Source organism: Centroberyx affinis, unplaced genomic scaffold (assembly GCF_046629955.1).
Source record: "Centroberyx affinis isolate AG114_WGS23_722 - 3 ecotype Tasmania unplaced genomic scaffold, CSIRO-AGI_Caff_v1 ptg003790l_1, whole genome shotgun sequence".
NCBI classification, from domain to species: Eukaryota; Metazoa; Chordata; class Actinopteri; order Beryciformes; family Berycidae; genus Centroberyx; species Centroberyx affinis.
The window spans coordinates 21,163-46,516 of record NW_027281658.1 but is presented as its reverse complement, the minus strand read 5'-3'; the positions used below and the strand labels follow the sequence as shown (position 1 = coordinate 46,516).

Below are 25,354 nucleotides of genomic sequence, written 5' to 3'. Positions count from 1 at the left end.
AAGAGTGGGTTTCAGTCACTGATAGAGATGGAAGTTGTGAAAGAGGAAGAACGGCCTCAGTTTAGATTGTGACTATTTTCATGTATGACAACTCTTTTGTAAGACTGCCCTTCCTTTCTTCTTTGGCTTTTCACATTTCCCTTATGAAGAAGGGATTGGTTTGAAATTGTGCTTTTGCAACACAGCCAAAGACTAAGAAAATGAGAAGGTGTCCACTCGTTTGTTTGCTTTTCAGCCGCAGCATTACCAAAACGAATGTCACCGGAATTGAGCAATTTTACCAGAGAAAAGCAGGCAAAGACGAGCCCTTTCTCAACCTAATGTTTATCACAACTCTTCTGCGCGAGAGGAACTAGTGTGAGAGGAGGATGGCAGCGGTGGGCGTGTGGTTTCACAGCTTGAGAACGGACAGAGAGCCTAGGACTTCCTGCTAGCTGCTCACTCTGCACAGGTTTCTGTAGAAATCTAGCTGACATCCGAGAGAAGAACGTCAGAACCCTCCGTCTTCCCGGCAAGATGCTGCGGGGATCTCTCATCGCCACGCTTCTGATGATGAACCTCACCTGCGCTGGTGAGGATTTGGTTTTCCACCTTTTTGACGATCAGTATTTTAGTAAATGTCACATCTTTGAGCTCTTGTGGGGAGATATTTAAGATTTGAATTGTCTGTGGGTTGAAAGAGAGACAGTACGTCTTTCTAATTGCTGGTGGAGGTGATGATGGTCGTGATGAAGAGTATGATGATGTGTTTTCTGCTCTGCGCACAGAGGCCTTTGAGGACAAGAACATATGCTACATCCTGGACGGGATTCTCATCATGTACGGCATCATTCTCACCGTCTTGTACTGCAGACTGAGGGTGAGGAAAACTCTATAGGAACGATGTGCGCCACACCATGGTGAATAGAATAAAACAACAGAGTGTACTGAGCATGCACAAAATAAGTGCAATAAAAATAAATTATATACAGTATTTAAAGAGTTTAATACGAAAATGCTATATATAAATGTTTAGAAAAAAAAGAAAATGATTGAGTTCAAATACAGCATTTAGAAAAAAAATCAAAAATAAAGATCATTCCATTCTTAATAATGTTACTAATTTAAGTTTTTAGAATTTTACAATATCCAGTTACATCAATATCTTTCAAAAAGTAGTTTTTCTTTCATGTCCATTCTCTAAGAGTAGCTGCTACTGTTTTTTTTTTCAACTGGGGTCCATCTAATTTTGGAACCAGACTCTACTCTCTCAGATATTCCAGCAGTATATAACCAGTTAAATCTCACACACACGCGAGTCTAACTAAACCAAACATCAACACCATCTGAATCACTGAATCATGTGAGCTCTCTGACTTGTTTGACAGATGCATCCAGTCTCCATCCAGCCTGCTGCCCAGCCTCAGGTAAAGTACAAGTTGTGTGTCAGAAGAATACAATTAACTGTGTCAGTTTGAGTGCTTTGGGTTTCTTGGTATTTCGCCTTAAAAGATACTAGTTCTGCTTTTAAGGCAGCCTCAGCCAGAGTGTGTTCATTTCCTGTAAACTGGAGCTGACCACCAACTCATGTTATTTATATTCTGAACACCGTCGCAGTTTCCACTAGTCTCTCTCTCTAACACGTCAAGTAAAACCCACTCTCCAAATCTGTCACATCCCCACTACCTGCTGATTATTTCACGCATCACAAACGGCATCAAATTCATCCTAAAAGCGTAGAATAAATTAAAATAAAATATGAGTCATCACGGCTTTCAAGGCTCAGAGAGACAAAGGAGGAACTAGACATTTTATCAGACAGATTATGTACCGACCGAGCGCTCTGTCATGTTTACCACCAGGCATTATACAGATTCTGCTGAAGCACAAGATGATAATTGGCCTGTGTTTGAACTGTTTCCATCCCACAGAAGCAGCCGTATGAGGGGGGCATCTATGCGGTGAGACTTCTCATTCTAATGTTTAAAAAGACATTTAAAATGGCACATGGTGGAAAAGCGAGGGCTTGCCGCACGGCGGAGGGTAAAGGACCTTTTTCATCCTCTTAAACTTGGCTGTCAGAAAAATAATCTAGTTAGAAACGTACAAAAACAAAAAGCAATATTTCCAAGTATTTTTCTTTTTCTTTATCTCTGTCTGTCTTGCAGGGTCTGACACCCCACAGTATGGACACCTATGAGACCATCAGAGTAGAGAAAAAGCCCATTGTGTGATGAAAGAAGATCTGCTTCAAAGAGGATGCTAAGCACGAAAAACCACACACCCCCACCCCACCCCACCACCCCATCCCACCCCACCCCACCCCACACACACACACTTTTTTTTTTTTTTTTTAAACGACATGGTCTAACATGTCCATATCTGTCCTGTTTTGAGTCTCAAGCTCACACTGTATATTAATGTGTGGTGACTGCGGCAAAAAGTTTCTAGGTGCCTTTTCTCTCTTGTTGTAAAAAGCCGTCTCTTATTTCCTCGCTTTGTGTCATTTAACATAGAAATGTTAAAAGTGCAACTAAATTAATTCAGCAAAGTACCAATATTTACTATATTACTTGTATTTTTACTGCATGTTAAGAGTTTTTCCACACCAATATAGACTGCCGCAGACTGGTTTTTACCAAGCTTTTAAAAAATAAAATGAAATTGTGAATTTCAGATGTTATGTTTTGTTTCTGTTTACACGTTACCCTTTAACACATTTTAACAATTTAAGGAGTCATTTTGCTTGACATTATATGAGAAAACATGAGACACACACTAAGGTTAGTCACAACCTCAAAACCCTGACTACACTGGTCTAATTCACTTCCTGCTTTCAGTGGTTTTTACGTTTCCTGTGAACATTAGTGACCAAACTAAGACTTGACAAATATTTACCTTCACTTTTCAACAAATATAATACAATTTCAACAGATGAATATTGAATAGTTCATCAGATTCACATTATAAATTTCCATTTTAAGCATTAAACTGACACTCCTATCAGTCAACATTTTAGAAACAAGGATGAATCTATTCTCAAAAACATAACTATTGTGTATGCAAAGGTCTTACAACATGAACAGTTCTGCAGTAATGTGCATTCATTTCATGGCAGCAAACAGTTTGCAACAGTAGATGTTACATTTTCCATATAGTGGATGCAGAGGTGGGAGCACGAGTCACATGACTTGGACAAGAGTCAGACTTGAGTCACAATCTTAATTACTGGAGTCGTGACCTGATGCATGAAGAGAAGACTTGAGACTTGACTTGGCTTGGGTTCTGGTGACTTGGGACTTGACTTTGACTTGTACTTTGACGACTTGAAAAGGTTTCTAAAGTCTTGACGTGAGATCTTGTGTTTGTGGAAATGACTTAGATTGAAAGTGATGAGATTTGTTCCAGCAGACGACTGAATTTAAATTCTGTTTTCTGAATTTGCGTGGAATGATTGAATTTATTGAAGTTGAAACTTGATTATAGAAGTCAAACTCATGATGCTCTTACCAAGTTTTTATCCTATTAAAACCATATTGCATTGAAAAGTCCTAGATATTTAGTTTTCTTTAAGATATTAAATTGATGCTGGACTCTTGACTTGTTCTGACTTGACTTGGTGTTCTACAGTTAGACTTGAGACTTGACATTAATGACATGGACTTGACTTGGTAATCTACATTTAGACTTGGGACTTGACTTGAGACTTGTAGAAGACACTCAGTAAACGAACTTAGTAAAAGAGTTCAAGGGTCATAGTTTGAGCATCCAGACAACAGGTGTAACAAATATTCCCGTTTCCCTATAATATTCATGTATAATAAGGAAGTGCTGAGTATTACACAACCTTGTTTACTTCATTAACAGCACTAGAGGGCAACCACACACTGACAGACTTGCACCTTCACTGTAAGCTTGTTTCTTTGAGTCGCGGCTCAAACTAGACAACATGCATCTGACCCTGAACATTTGAGTCTCACCCTGTTATTTACATAGAAACATAACTGGAACTGTATTCAAAACACATTCAAAACATCCCGGCCTCGGTTCTGCTCTGTTTTGCCCGAGGCACAAAGAACTGACTCGCACTAAAACAACTTTTCACCTTCAAAAACATCCAGCTCACTATTGCAACACACACACAAGAGCTTGTGCAAGACAGGCAGGCCGAAATACTCTTCAAGTTTGGGGTTTTCGGCCAGATGGACGATCAGACATCGGGCTGCCACTATGGTGAAAGGTGAATATACATGTTTCTTTGTCTTATTCATTTTTTCATATTATCAAAGGTTGTCTTTAAACTCTAAACTTCACTGTGAGAGAAGGATGACCTTTTGCATTCAACAATAGCACTAAATGCATTTGAATGAGGTTTTATTGCTTTGTGTTTGCTGCTGTTCGGTGCTGTAGGCAGTCAGCTAAGAATAAGTCAACAGATAAACATCTGAAACAATAGGAGCATCTACCTGTTGGAAATATGGTGCATTCAGGTGCTATCAGACATATTGGAAAAACGTATGTCCTACTTGGAAATTTCACATGAACGCCATTCAAGGTTGGATGATGAAGTTGGAAAGTCAGAGAAAATTTTACTTCTTGAGTTTCCGAGTTATGACGCAATGATAACGTTTAACATTCCCAAAATGGTGGAAAAATCTTTTTTTTTTTGGCTGTCAACAGAAAAAAAACACATATATACACATATATAGCCTACACATGCACCTTTATTAAATGTTTGTAGTCAGCCGAATTAACTATCATGACCAACTTTTGTTTAAATTAAGTTTGTTAAATTAGTTTAGTAGTTTTTTTCCACAGAAATAGCACGTGAAGCATTCATACGGAAGAGGATTAGGGCCACATGTGAAAAATTTACTTTAATCTCAGAATTCTGACTTTAAAGTCAGAAGTCTGACTTTAAACTCAGAACTCAAATAAATGTTTCACATCTGGCCCTAATCCTCTTCCGTATGAATGCTTGTAGGCCAAAATACCACCAGCACGTGAACGCAGCAACATTCTATTGAGCCAATTAGGGTTCGTGGCAAACCGGGAAAGGTGGGTGGAGCCACGAGAGCAGACAGGTGTAGGGGAAGGTACCTGTGTTTGTGCCGAGGCAACTTCCACGGTGCGTGACAGAGATTTTCCAAGTGTAACACAGACTTTATTCTTCCATGTGCTTTTCTATGCCAGTTTAGGCTATGTGTTTTTTTCCCCCAGTGTTTTCGTCTTGCTGTTTACATTCACATTCAAGTTGTTCAACCAGATCCTGAGGACTTTGGCTTGCACTGTGCTTTTTCTTTGAATTGAAGTTAATGCACTTCACGAACTGCATAAAACAAGTAAATTCAGCCAGAGGACGGCGGTGAGGGATTGTTTTTCCAATCAGATGTGATTTTGAGATCCACCTGTCGCACCCGCCTGCTCCTGCCGTCGAAAGTTATTTTTGGACCGCTTTGGCAGCTTTCTGTCTGAACTTTATCAGATGATCCAACAATGAAAGCTTAATAATAATATTTCAGCAGCTGAAAACGAGGTTGATTTATATCGTCTTGGTTGACTGAAGATGAAGTTGGCCGGGCAAAGCGAAGAGTGTCTGGCACTACTTTGGCTATTTGGTAAGTTTTCTATTTTATTAACTTACATGACAATTCAAGGGATATCTGTCAAATCTACCGTCTATACTGGAGTTTTGACCTTTGCATTTCCTTATTATTGGTTGCTGTTAACGTTGGTGATCTAGAAATTGAAGCTTCTTCTGTTGTTGCACGCATTGTAAGTGGCTAGTCAGCTAAAAATGCCTAAAATATGAAATATAAATGTATTATTTTCTTGCCACCCTGAAGAAAAATTACTATAAAATCCCTCTCATATTCCTAAAATATTTTATGTTTATCTCCTATGATATCGCTATAATATTCCTAGGGACTTAGAGTGAGTTTATAGTAACCTTATGGTGCCTTATGGTATTTTGATCTCCTGTGGTACCACTATAATATTCCTATAGGACCTTATAGTGTGTCTATGATACTCAGTAGTGAGTCTGTAGTAACCTTATAGTACTTTATGGTATTTTGTTTTTTTGTCCCCTATGGTGTCACTATAATATTCCTACAGGGATTTATAGAGTGTGTGATGTTTCCTTCTAACATTTACTATAGGATTACTATAGTTATTTTTCATTAGGGCAAGATAAAGACATTTTTGGGATGAAATGTATATATTTTTGTCATCATATTAGTGAACACAGTATATGTCAGTGGTCCTGGTTACCTTGCTGTTTGTCACATACAGTGTTTTCCCCTGCAGCAGTGCAGAGAGGAGCAGCTTTACAGAATGCGGCCTGGTGGCATTCTTACTTTTTACTAGACATGAATCATTGATCATAATAGCCCAATCTGTACCTTCCTGTTTTCATTCTGTTAATTCTATTGATGCATTGCTTTTTTCCCCTTCTTCTTCAGTTTATAGCCTAGCCTACTTCCATGGGAATTGCACTGATAGACCCGGGACAGTGTGTTTTCGTTGCAATTATAAGTGAATTATTATTTATTACCTTCAAACACAGGTGTGATAAGCTAACTGTCATCGTGAATGAACAGGAAAAGCTTGTATTGCAGCCTTGTGACACTCAAGTGAACCAGTGTTTGTCTAGTGTGTCTAGTTCTCTCTCTCTCTCTCTGTTCAGTGTCTCTCTCTCTCTCTCTCTCTGTTCAGTGTCTATCTCTATCTCTCTGTTCTGTGTCTATCTCTCTATCTCTTCCTCAATTCAGCATCTCTTTCTCTCCCTCTTTCAGTGTCTATCTCTCTATCTCTCTCTCTGTTCAGTGTCTATCTCTCTATCTCTCTCTCTGTTCAGTGTCTATCTCTCTATCTTTTTCTCTCTCAATTCGGTGTGTGTAGGTCTCACTCTCAATTCAGTGTCTGTCTCTCTTTCTCTGTCTCTTTCTCAGTTCGGTGTGTGTAGGTCTCACTCTCAATTCAGTGTCTGTCTCTCTTTCTCAATTCGGTGTGTGCAGGTCTCACTCTCAATTCAGTGTCTATCTCTCTTTCTCTATCTCTTTCTCAATTCGGTGTGTAGGTCTCACTCTCAATTCAGTGTCTATCTCTCTTTCTCAATTCAGTGTGTGCAGGTCTCACTCTCAATTCAGTGTCTATCTCTCTTTCTCTATCTCTTTCTCAATTCAGTGTCTATCTGTCTCGTTCTCACAGTTCAGTCTCTCTCTTTCAATTCAGTGTCTCTCTCTCGCTTTCATTTTCTCTTTTTCTATTCAATGTATGTCAACCTATTTATTCTCTCCCCCCCCCCCCCTCTCTCTCTCACTCTCTCTCTCTCTCTCTCTCAGTTCACTTCAATACACTTTATCGCCTCTTTCTGTCTCAATTCAGTGTCTCTCTTTCTCAATTCGGTGTGCAGGTCTCACTCTCAATTCAGTGTCTCTCTATCTTTCTCAATTCAGCATCTCTTTCTTTCTCTCTTAATTATGTCTCTCTCTCAATTCAGTGTCTATCTCTCTTTCTCTGTCTCTTTCTCAATTCGGTGTGTGTAGGTCTCACTCTCAATTCAGTGTCTAACTCTCTCTTTCAGTTAGGTGTTTAGTTCTTTCTCAATTCAGTGTCTATCTCTCTCTTTATCTCTCAATTCAGTTTAGATCTTTCTCAATTCATTGTCTATCTCCCTCTTTCTCTCTTCTCTCTCTCTCTCAATTCAGTCTCTTTCAATTCAGTTTCTCTTTCTCTCAGTTTAGTGTCTCTCTCTCAATCCTGTCTCATTCTCTCTTTCTCTCAATTCAATGTCTCTCAGTTCAGTGTATTTAGTTCTCTTTCTCAATTCAGTGTCTATCTTTCTCTCTCTTTCTCTCAGTTCAGTCTCTCTCTTTCAGTTCAGTGTCTCTCTCTCTCTTTCTCTTTTTCTATTCAATGTATGTCAACCAATCTTTTCTCCCCCCCCCTCTCTCTCTATCTCTCTCTCTGTCTCTGTCTCTCTCTCTCTCTCTCTCTCTCTCTCAGTTCACATCAATACACTTTATCGCCATGACTGATAGATGAACAGTGTTGCCAAAGCATCTAAATACAATTGAATGAAAATGATTAAGTGGAGCACAACATTTAACATGTGTTCCACTTGACTCTCTCTCTCTCTCTCTCTCTCTCTCTCTCTCTCTCTCTCTCTCTCTCTCTTTCTTCCCTGACTCTACTAAATGGGTCACGCAGACTGTAGCTCTTTGTTGGCTCGAACTAAACGTCTGTGCGTGTGAAGAAGTGTGTTTGCTCTCCTCTGGGTGTCAGTGTGATCGTAGATGTGTCCTTGCAGTGAATGGGAGACTTTCTCCCTGTGATCCGGTCTCTCCTATCTGCGGCGGTCTAATCATTAATGAGCGCATGAATCAGTAACTACAAAACTTTGTGTTTACCCCACAATTCAAAGGGCAAAATGTTTGGTCTGCCTTGTTTGCGGTGGTGATGCATTTGCACTCCAACCGGCCTTTTCCCTCACTTCAGTGTTATCGCTCTGTTTCCGTCTCACGCTCAGGATCACAATCATTCACCAAGTTCAATAAATGTACAGTAATTTGTCTTTGTCGGCTTTGGTGCAGAGAAATTCAGACAGCTTGGATAGTATCACAGTCAGGGTTTGACTGATATGAGTCTTAAAAAGGCCGATACCAATATGGAAGCTGCTGATAGACAATATTTTGGGCATCTTGTTCATATTTTGTCTTCAATATCTTTAAATTTTTCCATTTTCATGCCAAAAAATGACAAGTATTTAGTCTTTTTCCCAGAATTTTCTTCTTTTCAGGGTGGAAATGCCTCTGAAACAGCATTTAGACCGTAATGGGACACTAAAACCCACTGAAACCCAGACTAATTAAATTCTTTTAGTGTTAGCAGCTCTTTTAAGGCCGGTTGACCCACCACACCTATTCACAGGTGGGGAAACGCTGGGATAAATGCAGAATCAGCTTACAAAACAGCATCATTGAACAATTAAATGAATAAATAGAATGTGCACAGTTTCGTTGCAGGTTACAGATTGTTTTTCTGTAGCTGTGGTCAGGGAGGAACCTCCATAATATCGGCAGTGGATGACATGTTTGGCCGATATCCAGTATTTAATAAAAGCTCTTTCTCTCTCTCTCTCACACACACTCACTTCCTCCATCCTTTCCATTTGACTCACACCTTCTTTATCTCTTCCCCCCCTCCAGCTGTGTGTGTGCAGGCGGTGTTTGTGGAGCCTCCGCAGCCCGTCACCTCCCTCCGCTCCCTGGCGGAGAGCGAGACCAGGCTCCCCTGCCGCTACCAGGTGGAGGCGGGGCAGAAGGTGGTGCAGGTGACCTGGCATAAGGAGCTGCCAGACGGCACCAAGGAGCAGATGATCACCGCACACTACTCAGAGGGACACACAGGTAGGACACAGCAAGAACCCCAAGACCATAAACCCAAGTTCTCCCCAAGACATTTTGGGGAGAACTTGTCAAACTTCTCAAGAATGTGAGCACAAAGATTTTCCTTTTCCAGGTTGTTTCATTTGATTAATTATCAGAAGAGGCCTAGAGGCTAAGAACTATTCAGTATGCAAAATTAGAGAAAACTAATAGCAGAAATATGCTTTTTCCTTGTCCCATAAATCATCTTGCGACCCCCAAAAATTATGTTGCGGCCCTCTGGCGGGTCCCGACCCCCAGGTTGAGAACCAGTACTATAGACTACTGCTGATTGGACGGGATGCGTCATTTTTGCAATGAATCTTGGGGCTTCCCACTTGTTCTTGTTGGTCAAGTCACCATCTGATGCTTCATCGATTGGCAAGTAAACATCCTGGGATCTTCATCCCTCGTCTGTCATCAGCAATTTTGGAATCGCACCTCGGCTGATAGATGTTATGTCAAATGTGTCATGGACGACACAAGAATGTAGAAAAACGCATATTGAATACGACCCCAAGAGTTTTGTTCTAAAATGAGACATCCATCATTTGAAGCGAGTGACATCTACTCTGTCAAAGTGATTGATAGCACAAAATTAAAGCAAATGAGGGTCATTAGACAGTGTAACCTGGAGCAGTGGTCTAACCATGTGCCATCGAGAGCCGTGTGTATGTAGATCAGCAATGATTAATTCCAACCAAACACCACAGCAGCTGATTTCACTGATTAACACCTTCAAACTATTCAGTGAAATCAGGTGCTGTAGTGTTTGGTTGGAGTGACACACGATCATGGTTGAAAACCTCTGGGCTGGAGGCTAGAGAAACTTGAGAGGCTTGTGGTCAGAAGGTCAGCGGTACAAATCCCCAGGCTGGAGGGGAAAGTGAATGTGTCACGCTCTCCTCTGCTCACCTGAGCAAGACGCTTCACCCCGTCTGCTCCAGTGGAGCCGATCAGAGGCCGACAGCAGAAGACTGTTTGAACTGGGAAGCGAGGTGTGAATGTGAAGTGCATGCTTAGTCAACTTTTCCTTTGTTGACACAATCAACATGAACATAATAATATCAGACTTTATATCTATATTTTAGAGATTTTGAATGATGAACTCAAGGTAATTATATTTTATTGCAAATATGTATTAGTGTTTTGAGAATGGGCCTCTTCGCACGTAGGCAACACTGGTGTGGTTAACCAAATTTTATTCTTCTGAACAATGACATATGCTATAATTAGCATTGGCAATTGCCTGGCTCCTGTGGTCAGAGTGTACATTTTGCCTCATACCGACAATGGACCTGGGGCCTCATTTCTAAAAATGTTATTTGCCTAACCTAGAATTAATCATACAGTTATTTAAAACAGTATGCCAAACAAATTCATATTCATAGCAGTACAACTGTGGGTAATCCTAGAAATCAGTTTTTTGTCAGAAAACTGGAGATAATTAACATAAATCCCTGATTTTTTTGGCATCAAGATAATTTCACAACTTTATTTACCTTTTGTAAATGAGGTCCAAGGTGCATCTGTGTGGATTGATGCCTTTGAGTCTGTCTGGCCCGTCCTAAAGTGCATGTGTTGCTCTGCCTGTTCCTGTCCGTCTTAACTGGCAAGAACAGACACTGAACCTATTACATTACAGTGTTTGATTTGATTACAGCAGTGAAATCATACCAAGAGATTGTCATCTTTATGCACCTGGACCATTTGTCTGTAATGTGGCATCATGAAGTCATTGGGTAAATGTAGGTAGATGCTCAGTTCTAATATGTGTACTTTAATTTTAGTTTTTGCCTATTTTTTGACTGCGGTACCTTTTATCTCTGGGGATCTTTGAGTTCCTCAGATGTTGCTGACACACACTTTTCATCCCCAGATAATGGGCTGTGTGGTATAGTTTTTATATCTGCTCAGGACTGACCTGCAGTGTGTTTCACCCGTCAGAGTTCGGGCGGTACTCGGGCCGGGTGAGGTTTGAGAGCAGCAGCCCCACGGAGAACTCGGCCCTGCTCATCCCCACCACGGAGGAGTCGGACGAGGGAAGCTACACCTGCCACATCTCCACCTTCCCCCATGGAAACTTTGAGGCGCACATCACACTCACCGTCTGGAGTAAGAGTCTTCCTCCTCCTCCTCCTCCTCACTGCCTCTTTCTCCTCTCCCACAACCGCCTAATCCCATCAGAGCTGCTGTAATGATGTTTAAACCATAATCATCTTACTCTGTCATAGAACTAGTAGCAGTGCCAACCAGATTGAGTTCAGTTTAGGAGGGTGGATGCAGGGTTTTGTCAACGTGGCTAATCCAGTTTGAGAACACTTTCACTTACAGCATAACTGAGGCGTCAGCGGTGAAAAGCTGAAAATAGATGCATTTTCTTGCAAGCAGTTTAGTGTTTATTTTTGGAACAGTGTCTGGATCTGAAATAACCAATGATTTTAAGTATTTGTCAGTCATTATTTCCTGTTACTGCTTAATAGCAAGTGAAAAATACAAAAATGTGTCATTTTGAATGGGCAACAATGAAAATTAACCCTAAAAACAAAGTAATAACGTACCCAAAACCAGAATAAGACACATCAATGATACCAGGCCCACAAAGATCTTTTTTTTTTTTAAGGGACAGTTAACCAGAAAATGGACAGATGAAGCTGTTTTGTGCCAAATACACTTAAGTAATACAGCAATTGGCCAATGAGTTTGTAGCTCAGTTGACAAAAGTTAACAACTTGGTGACTAAGCAGGATGTAGTTGATATTTATGATAATAGACTGTTAACATGTACATTGTCCTAAAGCTAAAAGTCAGAAATCCAAGACTTTGCTCCCCATCAAGAGATAAAATCTAGTGCTGCTCCACTGACAAAGAACGGCAGACTGACTTTGTTGAATGTCGGCTTTAGCTTTTATATCCAAATTACTTTTATTTTGTAGTATTGCTAACAGTTTTGAAACACAAAATGCGCCCATATCCCCGTAAAACCACCTTCATTATGTCACAGTGTCCACAAACTGTGTCCACATATTAGAAAATGTACATCTTAACAAGTACTTTAGTCTAATATTCAGTCTTAAAATTATTATTTCCAGTGCAGTTTCTCTTGTTTCAGAAATGTTCTCTAAACATATAATATCTTTAAACAAATGAAGCAGATCACTCCTCTAGTATCAAGAAAATGACACTTGATTCAAGAAAATTCTTTAAACAAGTTGCTTTGTATTGGAACAAAGTGAAATGATCTCACCCCACTTTTTTCACTTGTTTTCACAAAAATTTGATTTTTAGACTCAATAGTAGATAAAATGGTTTGTTAGATACATATTTTTTTGCAGTGCATTCACTGTCATTTGGGCAGGTCCAACGTTGACCCCTGATGACATCAAGAGAGTACTGGATCTCTTTGTTATTACTTCTTTTAAATCACAAATTTCAGTTGAAGTGTCATAGGAATTGTGGGAATGCTGTTTCTGAGCGGATCTTCCTTGAACGAAAACCTGGAGCATTGCTATCTGTCCTCAATGACTTTCTTATTTTGCTGCCAGTCATTAATGGTGACAGCCCAGTATTCCTGTTCCAACACGCCAGAGACAAGACAAACCAGCAGAAATACACTGTCTAGTCAGTAATACCTCAAGCACTGAATTCCACAGACTCTTAACCATAAAGTGTTGAACGTACATACATACTGTATCTATTGTCCATGTGCAGGGTATCAAATTTACTCAAATATACATCCATACCACATCTGACATTTCAGCTACAATGGAGACACTCAACAACTGTTTGCAGAATATCAAATCCTCGATGCACAGCAGCTTTTTGAAACTTAACTCGGACAAAACTGAAATAATCCTCATCGGCTCCAAGTCCACAACCGATACGGTCCGCAACCTCTGCCTGTCTATTGATGACATGACGGTCACACCTTCCTTGCAAGTAAAGAACCTTGGAGTCATCGTGGATTCTGCACTTTCATTTGAACCCCACATAAACAAAACCAGACAGTTGGCCTTTTTTCATCTCCGGAACAATAGCCCGGATCCGTCCATCTCTCAGATTCGCTGATGCAGAACGTCTAATCCGGTGCTTCTCAATCCTGGTGCTGGAGTACCACAACCCTGCTGGTTTTCTATTTTACCTGGTAGTTAATTACATTCACCTGGTGTAATCAGGACTGAATGACTTGGGACACCAGGTGTATCAACTACCAGGTAAAATAGAAAACTTGGTACTTGTGGTACTCCAGCACAAGGATTGAGAAGCACTGGTCTAATCCATGCCTTCATCACTTCAAGGCTGGATTACTGTAATGCGCTCCTCACTGGCCTCCCTTCCCATCTCCTCAACAAACTGCAACTAGTACAAAACTCTGCGGCTCGACTCCTGACATCCACCTCCTCCCGACACCACATCACTCCAATCCTTAGAGACCTACATTGGCATCCTGTAAATTACAGGATAATCTATAAAGTGATGCTCCTCACCTACAAGACCCTGCACGACTCTGCTCCAGACCACCTATCAGAACTCATCTCTCCCTACTGTCCTCCTCGTTCTCTTCGATCCTCTAGCCATGGACTTCTGGCTCCACTCCTTGGGAGACAAAGCCTTTTCCTCTACTGCTCCTCGCATCTGGAACAACCTACCTCCAACAGTCAGAGCATCGGACAGTGTTGATTCTTTTAAATCTCTTCTCAAGACTTACCTTTTTAGAGAAGCATATCACTTATGATTGCATTGTTCGTTTTAAGTATACTTAAAACATCTTTTAAATGGTGTTTTAATGCTGTGTTGTTTTTAAGCTGTAAAGTGCTTTGAATCATAAGAAAGCGCCATATAAATAGAATGTATTGTTATTATTATTATTTTCTAGTTTTCATCACGTGGTATCCTGAATGAAAACCCTCTAAATCAGACTTTTTCACTTATATTTAGATATACAGCAGTAACCTGCAAAATCAAGGTAAACACAAAAGGATACTAATTTCTCATAATGTGTTAAAAAATGGAAATCTAAAACACCTTGGTTGTGTCACCATTTGCTTTGATAACAGCAGTAAGTCTGTTAGTCTCTACCAATTTAGCACATCTGGATTTAGGGATTTTGTCTTTGTCATTTTAGTCATTCTTCTTTGCATAAGAGTGCAAACCCACTTGAATTGCAAGGGGACCTCCTATGTCCCATGTATTCTGTAGGATCAGGGTCCAGGATACTGATCTTCATTTTTCTGCAGCTTGGGTTGAGTTGGCTGTGTGCTGTGGATCACTGTGATGTTGAAAGATGCAATTCTGCTTTAACTTGAGCTTTTTGCAGAGGACAGCAGATTTTTTTACCACAATATGTTGGTATCTGGAGCTATTAATTTTCCCTTCATCCTGACCAGAGCCCCTGTCCCGCTGAACAGAAACAGTCCCATAGCAGGATGCTGCCATGCTTAACAGTCACTACTGTGTTGTTTTGGTGAAGAGCTGTTCGGCTCTGCACCAAACACTTTTTGGAATTAAAGTGGTGATCTGCCAGATCCATGTGTTCTTGATTTTTGGCGTCATCTTTGGTGCCAAGTGGTCGTTGCTGTGGAGTTTTTCCACTGACATCACCTGTCAATCAAACAGTGCGGGCGGTACTGTGGTGTCTCTTTCTTGGATTTTCTGTAGGTGGTGCTTTTTTGTTTGTCTGTTCAGCCACGGTGGCTATCACTGCTCATGTTAACAACCCAGTTCTTCTTTATTATTTATTCCAAACAAACTGGAAATATAAAACACATCACTTCTTGTGCAGCAGAGGATTTTTCCTGGGAAACACCTACCAGACACCGGCTGTTTAGAACAGCAAATGTAATAGCTGGGAATAGGCTGAATCACTTTTGTGTGATATCAGATGGTGAAAGAAAGTAGCAAAACGGAAATATATTTACATGAAAATATCACAGATTATTACTTTAAGATCAAAAAAGATCTGCCTTGGTTTCGTCAGACCATATGACATTTCCCCACATGGTTTTGGGAGACTGACAGTCTTCTGGTGTAATTAGGATGTTGTTTTCAGTGAGAAATGTCTTCCGTCTTGCCACCCGACCTCGCAGCCTAGAAGCTTCCCTGATGAGTGTCGTTCTTACTCAGTCATCCATCTTGGAGGGCTGGCCTGATGTGTTTCCCCCTCTTCTTTTTTACGCACTTCACTGTGTTCCAGGGTATATTTAAGGTCTTTGAAATCTTTTTTTTTAAATCCTTCTTCTAATCTGAACCGTTCAACAATAATATCTTGAGGAGCTTGTTGCCCATGCTTGTCCCTGCACACTGATGTACACTCTGCAAACAAAAAAAAAACAAAAAACATTAATGAAATCCTGGTTTTAACGCATCTTATTACACTTGAACTAATTTCAGGTGAAGGCACATTATCTTCATGCAGGCTTTGGAATGTGATTTAATTAAATCTAAACACAACTACAACCCGCAATTATAAGGGATATACACAATCACGCAACCGAGGTGTTTTAGTATTTCCATTTTTAATACGTTGTCAGAAATGAGTAACCTTTTGTTATTGTTATTGCTTGATTGATGTTTCTGGTTACTATATCCAGACTATAAAAGTGAATAAAGTCTAAGTTAATGGGTTTTGACATGTACTCTATAGTCTGCTGTCCATAGCAGGTTTTGTGTTGTGCGTATTCATAGTATTCCCATGATGTCACATGCATTTCCTGCCGATATGGTGCTTTACCATACACACAGCTCATTGGTTGTGTTTGTCATTTATAATCACCTGTGAATTTATTACAATCAGCTGTTGGCTGTGTGCTGATCTAACATAATACTATGAATAGCAGGTATTGTAGGTTTTGTATGTGTGTTAGTGTGGGAATGTGAAACTCTGTAAGCTGTCAATATGTTTCTGCATCATTGACAACAAAAGAAATGGGTTGTATATTTATTGCACTTGCCAATGAAAGTGATTTTGATCCTAAAGACAAGAGTGAGATAGATTAACTGGTATAGATCCTGGGAGGCCAACAGAACTATAAAATCTAGCCTGTAATACCTCAAAGCACTAACAGACTCACTCCCTCCCTCCTCCTCCACTAGTTCTACCCATCTCCTCCCTGGAGCCCGTGGTCCTGGTGGAGGGCCAGTCGTTCCGCGTGGCCGCCTCCTGCCGGGCCGTGGGCCGCCCGCTTCCCCGTCTCTCCTGGGACACCGACCTGCCCGGCCAGTCCCAGAACCGCACCCTGGAGGGCGGGACCGTGTCCAGCTACTACTCCCTCCACCCCCTGCGTGGCATGAATGGGAGGCGGCTGGACTGCCTGGTGTGGCACCCGGGCCTGGAGCAGCCGCGCCGGCTCTCCAACCAACTGGTGGTCCAGTGTGAGTTCAGCTGATGATGCCGGGGCTGTGTTAGCAGTTTAGGATGATTTGTAACCAGTAGACCAACTTGTCAGCATGCACAGAGCTCAGAGAAGGTGAAAGGAAAGCAGTTTGGAGTTTTAGTTATACAGAGCAGCTTTGGAGGCACAAATAATCTCATTGGTTGAGTTAAACCTGAATGGGCGGCGCAAACAACCACAGCTTTTCAGAGTGCAAGTTAGTTAACTGGCAAACTTGAGTCTCAAAGTAGGAACTCTGGCCAAAATAGAAATAAAAAATATAAATGGCAATGACTTATTTTTTTCATTTATTCATGACCATGGCATTTATGATGTTGGAAGGTCAGCTAGCTAACTAGCTAACCTAGATAAGTTAGTATAGTATGTTTATTTAGTTAAGTGGCATCATAATATTAGCTTCCTCCTGTCTTACCTCTTACCTTTCTCTCTGGGCTTCAGTCTAACTTTACTTAGAAGAACTGTGGTTCTTTGACTCACTGAGGTTCAACTCAAGCAATAGGATTATTTCTGCGTCCAGAGCAGCTCTGCCTCCTAGAAATGTTTATACAGCTAAAACTCCAATCTACAAAAAACAAGGGGTGATAGTGTCCTAAAGATTAAACAATATTGGTTGAATGTCTGTGCCAGCTGGGATGGTCAATGAGTAATTATCTCCCCTCCCTCAGCAACTGCTATCAGTATACTCTGGATCAAGGCACCTAACTCCCAAATTCCTCCAGTGGATTTGCTCATTGCCCAGTGTGCTGGGCAGTTCAGTGTGAATATGTAGCTGTAGGAATGTGAAGCAGAGCAGTACTCCCTGGAAGAAGAGATCCTGTATCTCAATGGGATCTTCCTGGCTAAATAAAGGATAAATAAATAAATAAATAAATACTGAAGTACTGATGCTCAGGAAACTCCTTCCCTGAATAAATAAAGGCTAAAAAAGTGGCTCATCAGGAGTATAGTGTGCATCTCTGCTAAAACAAAACCACAACTCTCTCCCATAATTTGTCACTGTACAGTGTGTGTGTGTATATTTTGTGCTGACGCAGATGTGTTTGTGTGTCAGATCCCCCAGATGCCACCATCTCCCCCAGCAAAGGGGACTGGTTTGTGGGTGTGAAGAACGCTGAGCTCAGCTGCAACAGCGGGGGATACCCCAAACCTCAGAACATCACCTGGACACGGTACCGTCACCCGCCCCGTCTGCCTGTCTGGCTGCCAGCGACTCTCTGACAATTACACCTTAATTCACCCCACTGTAATGCTATCTGCGCTCCTAAATTGCTCTTTACACGGCACTGGAATGCTTCTCAAAACATACGTAAGCCGGCACTAACACGCACACACACCGGCTACACACCCGCAAACAACAAAGACGTGTGCTTCGACCCAAAGGAGGGCGCCTTTCTCTGTTGGCTCAATTCACCGTGGAATAAAAGCTGCGGTGTCGTGTTGCGCAATTTGAAGGTAGAAAAAGAGGGAGGGAAATATTTTCACACGAGGGAGGGAGCGGGGGACGCAAGGAAGAGCAGGAGACACATGCTAAGCACTTAATCATAGTGCCTCGCTTTAAATATCACTGTAATGCCTGGTAAAAACACAGGGTCTGCGCTTTAATTAGAGATACTGTACCAGCCATTACAGTTATGACTGAACACACAATGAACGATTCTCCAGTGCTGAGTAAAAAATATTTAAGCTATGAGACAATTTTGAGATATTGAGCTTATTCTGGAACTTAAATGTTTTCTCATTGCAGGTAGCTCGGTTGAAAGTGGCAGCTACATGTCTAGAATTTTACTATAAATGTTTGATATTTTAATCCAGCTTAGAGATTGTGATATTTTACCTATAAATGTTCAATCAGTGAAGCTTGCCTTTTGTTGGTGGATTGTTCACCTTATCTTCAACCATCTGGCCGGTATCAGGTACAATCTCTACCTCTGACTCTATTCTAAAGGGTTTGTTAGAGAAGCTAGGTGGGGTTGAGAGTAGAAACATGAGAGGGCTCCAGTTTGGGGGGTAAGCAGCGGTTAAATGGCTGCCGCAGCACAGTGAAACCAGGGCAACATGACCCCTCTCAGTGGAGTTGATCAGAAACTGGCTCTCCATTATGTGGCCTGTGATGTCTTCAGCTGCTCACAGCAACACAATGTGGGCTTCAGTCGCTGGACCTGCTTAAATCCCCCAAACCTAGTATTTGGCCTGTTCAGATCAATGGGCGGCAGTTGTGAGCAGGCAGGTTTTGGTTCAGGTGCATTCAAATTGGTGGTTACCCTTTGTGGTGAACCTGATCCGCGCAGCATTTATTTATTCAAATCACTTCCGCGATGCAAACCAGTTGTTGTGGCTTTATTGTGTTATTTGCTTTAGAGCAGATGTCTTTGGACCTTTGCTTGTTTCCTGCTCAGTTTCTCCATCAGAATGGTTTGAACTGGAAACTACAAACCAAATTTCCTTCAGGATAATAATAAAGTTGATGTTGGAACGCACACTCACGTTTTTTGGTGATTTGTCAGTCACCTAGAACAATTCAAATTAAATGAGTCACAGCTATTGTTTGAAGCAGTGAGTCAACAGTTCCAGTATGTTTTATGTGTGACACATATTTGTGAATTAATGGTGCCATCTTCCTCTTGACCTTCCACAGGAGAGGAGGAGCTCTGCCGGAGGGGGCGTCTGTGATTGGAGGAAAGCTGGTTTTTGGGCGGGCCCTCCGCATGAATGACAGTGGGGTCTACGAGTGTGTGGTCAAGAACAATGTGGGAGCGGGGAGAACAGAATATATCTTGACAGTAGCAGGTAAGTGCAAGGAGGAAATCTTCAGCAGGGATTTAGTGATAAGCAGAATCTCAGTTTCCCGTGCCGCCTCCTCAGATTTGTTAGTGGTTCTCACAGGATTAAAACAGGATACTGTCCTGCTATGTTTTGTTGTTATTTTAGAAGGAGGCAAGGAGAGGATGGATACATGGAGTCAAGAAATGAGTTGAGTTTTAACCTAAAAAAACCAAACAATTCTACTGTGATTTGGACTAATTGTGTTAATTTGCTGCCCTCTTGTGGTGGCGTGCATGGATACTATCTCAATCAGGATCAGAATTTCTGCATGAAGGATGATGTGTGTGTGTGTGTGTGTGTGTGTGTGTGTGTGTGTGTGTGTGAGAGAGTGAGAGAGAGACTGACAGAGAGAGATCCATCAACGCTCTTATGCTCTGCTCGTCCTTCTGCCAGGAAACTCTCGTCTTACGCAGCCCACTGACAACCTGTTGCTGATCATCATTGGCTCTGCAGCCGGGGCTTTGGTCATGATCATGGTCATCATCATCCTGCTGGTCAACCGCTACCATCGACACAGAAACAAAAAGCTGGAGATGGAGCTGAGCGAAAGAACGTGAGTCGACTGCATCTTCTTGAAGACGCCATAAAGTGGAAAAATGAGCTTTATCGGTTGTTAAATAGCATTAACCACAATGAGAGCCTGATTGTGAATGTTTCTTCTTCATAAACTACTGTTTAAGCTGTTTTCAGATCATTATAGTTTCTGCCAAATTAAAATGCCAGACACAATTTGGTTCAGTAAATCCTCAAAATGTGCTGTGTGTTTTTCCCCAGGGAGGAAATTATCACCCTCTCCAGACAAACGTCGTCCAGGAGGCTGAACTCTGTCAGCACAGACCCCAGACTGCAGGTACAGACACAGCTGCTGCCTCTGCCATCTTTTCTGCTCACAACAATAGCTGCAGGCGAGAGAGAGAAACCTGGCCGGCACACCCGCCCTCCCCTGGCCCAGCTGGGGTGGAGCCGCTGGCAAGGAGCGGGGCTATTGTGGAGAAAATGATTACAGGCTACTGCAGCTTCAAACAAACACACCACAAACACAAACACTTAATATGTGCATGTGAATACTGCATTCATCTCATTTTGGGTAACCCAGTCATTTTTTTTTTTTACTCTCAAGCTAACTCACTTTCTTTGTTTTTTTTACTTTCTCAATTCTCTCCAGGCTGAAGACTATGCTTTGCTCAGAGTCGACAGCCGAATAAAAAACAGCCAAATATCTCTGGTGAGTTCCATGATAGCTCTTCACTGTCAATACTGTATAAATGGTGAATTCAGGTTGACAGGTTTCTTTAAAGCCATATAAATGTATTGAAATGAACTACCAAAATTATGCCAATATATAGGGCCGATATAGGAATTTTATTAAAAATGTGATATTGTTGTCCACTTCTGATATGATGGAGGTTCCTCCCAGACCACAGCTAAGTAATATATTATAATAATAATAATAATAATAATAATAATAATAATAATAATAATAATAATAACAATACTTATTTATATACAATACTTATAATAATATCTATTTATATAGCACTTTTATTTTCTTAACAAAGTTACAAAGTGCTGAACACCGGAAGATTAAAATAATGACATAAAATAAATACAAGAAATAGCATAAAAATGCACTAAATAAAAAAAGCCAACAGAGAAGAAGAATTAAACAATTAGGTAAAAGGGAGTTTAAAAAAGTATGTTTTCTATTGTGATTTAAAAGCAGTGTCAGACTCGGCACTTCTAATAGTCTCAGGCCAGCCAAAGTCTAGACTTTGGAACTGACAACTGTGATTATTTAATTAAATGGCTGACCATCATGCCAGTGTGGTGTGTGAGGATTTTACTCAATTTACTTCAGAGTTACTATTAAAAACTGACTTTAGGAGCTGCAGCCCAACTAAAACAATTCATTAGTCTGGGTTTCAATGGAGTCTCCTACGATACCTAAATGCTGTTTCGGAGGCTTTTCCATCCTGCTAATAATACACATCTGGGGGAAACATTGAATACTTATCATTTTATGCAATTTTTTGGCATGAAAATGGTTAAGAAAAAAACGTTAAGTATCGGCACAAAATATTGGCAGTCAGCAGCTATCGGTCGAACCCCAGCTTCAATTATCACCTTTCACTGTAACACAAAATTGTTTTCTTCTATGTTGCATGACCTGATTGAATGACAATGCCTTCCATGATTACAAAGCAACTGATCAAAAAAGAGAAAATTACTCAAGTTGCTCAATTTGCATTGTTATTGTCCTGCAAAAACCAAATGATTGCTATCAGTGTTGTGACTTTTTGGGAACCCCCTCCCCGACTGCAGGAGCGTCCCATCTACAAAGGCAGCCAGTCCACTCTGTGTGGGAAGTGGGGGCCTCCGGGAGGGGTTGAGGTGGACGAGCTGGGACGTCCCGTCGTCTGGCATGACGGCAGAGAGAGCCTGAGAGGAGCAGAGATGGATAGAGAGAGGGAGGAGCGCAGGAGGAGGGTGGAGTCGTACCTGAAGAGCAGCAACATGTCGCTGGTATTTGGCAGCTTTGCAGAGATTAGTTGGAAATGTGTTCAGTTTCGTCTGTAATGCGTCACACCTTACTCCTTTGTTTACTATTTGCTCTGTCAGTGTCTGTCAGTGTCATGGGAACAGAACAAAGGACTAGCTGTAAAACTATAGTTATAGATGGAGCACTACACCTCTCTTTAATATGCAACAAAACTGCATCTGTCACTTTGTGAAATGCAAAATTGTGAAATGCAAAAATTGGAGACACACATCACAGCTACAGACATCCTCTTCATTCTGTTGGACACTTTTTTAACAGTTTTGCATTAAAAATGTATCTGTCTGGTTAGCTCCTTAATTATAGGAAATAACATTTTCCTTTATTTAAATACATATAATAATGTAGACATAGTTTAAATTTGATTTTGTTTAAGTGGTTACATTTTCAAAAATCCATTATTTTTAACAGGCAGTTTTGGACTAACTCCATTCAACACATCACAGCTGGTCTTGGTTTTGGTCTGGTTCCCCTCACTAAACAACTGCTAAAATCCTCCCAGTTTACAGTATTTGAACTGGAAAGCCTCCACTCAGCAAGTTTACCTCATTTGAATTAGAGGAGCTGGTGTTGTTGGCAAATCAGGGTCCAGTAGGTCAAAGTAGTAATCTAACTCCTTGCTGTGTGTCCACAGGACTCGGGTCTGCCCTCCTCCCTGGTCCCTCTGAAGCCCCAGCAGGAAGACGGCGTCGGGCCCAGAGAGGCGGACCTGGGCCACCTCAGGGAGGGGCGGACAGCGGGGGAGGAGGAGTGGGGTCCCGCCCCGTCGCTACCGGAGGGAGATGAGGACGACGGCGACAGCAGCACCTACCAGATCTCCGAGGCGCTCACCAACCACTTCTACTACAGCAACGGCGTCCTCAGGCCCAAGCCGCACTCCAACGCCATCCTGCTGCACCCCAGGGGGCAGGTCATCTAGACCGCCGCCTCACGTGCAGAGAGCGAGCCTGTTTGCATTCCTACAATCAAGACTTTACACTTTACATTCCACGTTTGTTTTGTACGCAACATCCGACACATTGCCCACAATGGGTAATTTATAGCAGGCATTAGCCAAATGCTGATTCATTTTTTTCTGTGACTGGTAAGTTTATCAATCCTTCTAGCCACTTTGGCTTTGACATTATTTGGAAGAGCATTGATGATGAAGTGGCCAGTGACTCATCCACTAGTCACTGTGGCATGTGGATGAAAGCGCTTCCTGCCCTGATTTCCTGTATTTCCACACTGAAGCATAGAAGGAAACAAGATTCCTGTTACAGAATGTTTACTGTTTTGTCAGCAACACTAAGTTTCACATCCACTGCATCTGGTGACTTGATTATAGCTGCACAATGTTAGGGAATGTCCCCATGAATCCTGTCTGTCACTTCTGGTGTCCTATTTGCCTTGAAAAGATAAGTGGACAAAACACCCAAGTCCTGAGCTCCAAGGCCTGGCCTAAAGCCTAGTGAAGCCCAGCAGTGGGTTTGGGTAAATTGTACACAGGCCCTGGCATTTGCAGCTTGAACGCACCTGTGGATGAGAGGTTAAGTGAGTGTATTTGTGTATGTGTATATACTGTATATGAGAATATATGTGCGTTTGTGATCAGGTCATTACCTGCTTTACCACTACCGAAAGGTCACAGGTGCTTGTTACTCAGAGGAATTTAACATGCACATGGAATAAATTATTCAACTGGTGGATCGTGTTGGATAAACCTTCCGTGGCCAGGTTTATGTCTTGTCAGCATTACATTTTCAGTGCTCAGCGAAGTAGAGACTGGACAAGACTTGAACTGTAAAGCAACATTCTGTTTTGTTAATGCACTGTCAGGTGTGTTTATGTCTTATGACCCTAAATATACTTTATGTAAATTGTTACGTTTTCATTCAGTGTTTTTCTATGCAATTGAAAAGCAGGATGTAACTGTTCACATGTTTATTCATAAAAGTATATGCAACGATTTAAAAAAACAAGTAATTTCTCTTTATTTTAAAATGGGACAGTTTTGTTCAAGGTGGGGATCTGACTGTGATAAGGATGCACCATGTCCCCCCTCCTGTTCTTGTAGCCGAGGTCTAGAGAGCGTGGCATTAGGGTGGCACCTCTGCTGTTTGTGGATGATGTCATCAGACTGTGATCTCCAATGTGTGTTACGCAGACGGGATGAAGGTCAGCACCTTCCAAGTCTGAGGTCACAATTTTCTCCCGGAAAAACGTTTCTTGTCCTGTTCAGATGAGGCGTGAGCAACTGCCCCAAGTGGAGGAGTTCAGGTATCTCAGGGTCTTAATCCCAAGTGAGGGCAAAAGGCAGCATGAGATCAACTGCCAGTTAGGTGCAGCAGCTGCAGTAATGTGGGCATTGTATCAGACTCTGATGATAAAAAGAGATTAGAGCCACAAAGCAAAGCTCTCGATTTTAGCTGTTGATCTTTGTTCTGACCCTCACCTATGGTCCTGAGCTCTGGGTACTGACCAGAGGAATGAGACTGCAGATAGAAGTGGGCCGAATGAGGTTTCTCCGCAGGGTGGCTGGAAGGACTAAATCTCCCAGCATGCCTGGGAATCCCCTGGGTGTGGGTCTGGAGGAAGTTACTGGGGGGAAAAGGACGTCTGAGCTGCTCTACTTGCCCCACTGCCACTGTGAACATGACGCAGATAAGCAGCCAGAAAATGGACAGATGGATGGATGGGACACAGTCTCCTGACAAATGGTAATGCTCCAGAATATTAACTTTTGATAACATTAACACACAAGATGGATATCCACTTCTGGATAAGGATACTGTAAAGTGACAGGCTACTCCTAAGCACCAGTAGAGGCCAGTGCAGTAAGAAGAGTAATGATAACAATATTTCTGCTGCCTAGGCAACAGGGTCTGCAACCATCGTACGTACAGGGATTCCAGACCTTTCTGATCCACACTGACTCACATCAATGAGCCAATGATTAAAGAACATTTTGTGTCCTTATTTATGAGCAATAGAGGACAATATTCTGATATATCAGTGGGGTTGAATGTCCCTACATTTTTTCATTAGCTGACATCAGAATGTCATAAAAAGTCTTTGACCGGGCGCCCCGGTGATTCACCGAGTAGAGCGCGTACCATATAAGGCTCGGTCCTTCCCGCAGCGACCCGGGTTCGAATCCGGCCCGCGGTTATTTGCTGCATGTCCTCCCCTCT

General features: G+C 41.7%; 2 protein-coding genes across 4 annotated transcripts; both read left to right on the top strand.

Moving 5' to 3' along the window:
- The first annotated feature begins 392 nt into the window (after positions 1 to 392).
- Positions 393 to 2,655, top strand: fcer1gl (Fc receptor, IgE, high affinity I, gamma polypeptide like). 2 transcript variants are annotated; one of them, XM_071541138.1, is made up of 5 exons: positions 393 to 571; positions 768 to 859; positions 1,368 to 1,406; positions 1,911 to 1,940; positions 2,148 to 2,655. In XM_071541138.1, exons 1-5 carry the CDS (start codon positions 517 to 519, stop codon positions 2,211 to 2,213), a joined length of 282 nt encoding a protein of 93 aa, XP_071397239.1. In that variant the 5' UTR covers positions 393 to 516; the 3' UTR covers positions 2,214 to 2,655. The 2 variants fall into 2 exon arrangements, with proteins under 2 accessions (XP_071397239.1, XP_071397238.1); XM_071541137.1 differs by having other exon boundaries at positions 1,911 to 2,022.
- A 2,467-nt stretch (positions 2,656 to 5,122) lies between these two features.
- nectin4b (nectin cell adhesion molecule 4b) lies at positions 5,123 to 24,126 on the top strand. Of its 2 annotated transcripts, XM_071541118.1 has the most exons (12): positions 5,123 to 5,597; positions 9,192 to 9,392; positions 11,358 to 11,525; positions 16,503 to 16,781; positions 17,853 to 17,970; positions 19,437 to 19,588; positions 19,730 to 19,771; positions 20,018 to 20,177; positions 20,399 to 20,474; positions 20,790 to 20,849; positions 21,947 to 22,147; positions 22,816 to 24,126. In XM_071541118.1, exons 1-12 carry the CDS (start codon positions 5,546 to 5,548, stop codon positions 23,098 to 23,100), a joined length of 1,794 nt encoding a protein of 597 aa, XP_071397219.1. In that variant the 5' UTR covers positions 5,123 to 5,545; the 3' UTR covers positions 23,101 to 24,126. The 2 variants fall into 2 exon arrangements, with proteins under 2 accessions (XP_071397219.1, XP_071397220.1); XM_071541119.1 differs by lacking the exon at positions 19,730 to 19,771.
- The last annotated feature ends 1,228 nt before the right edge of the window (positions 24,127 to 25,354 follow it).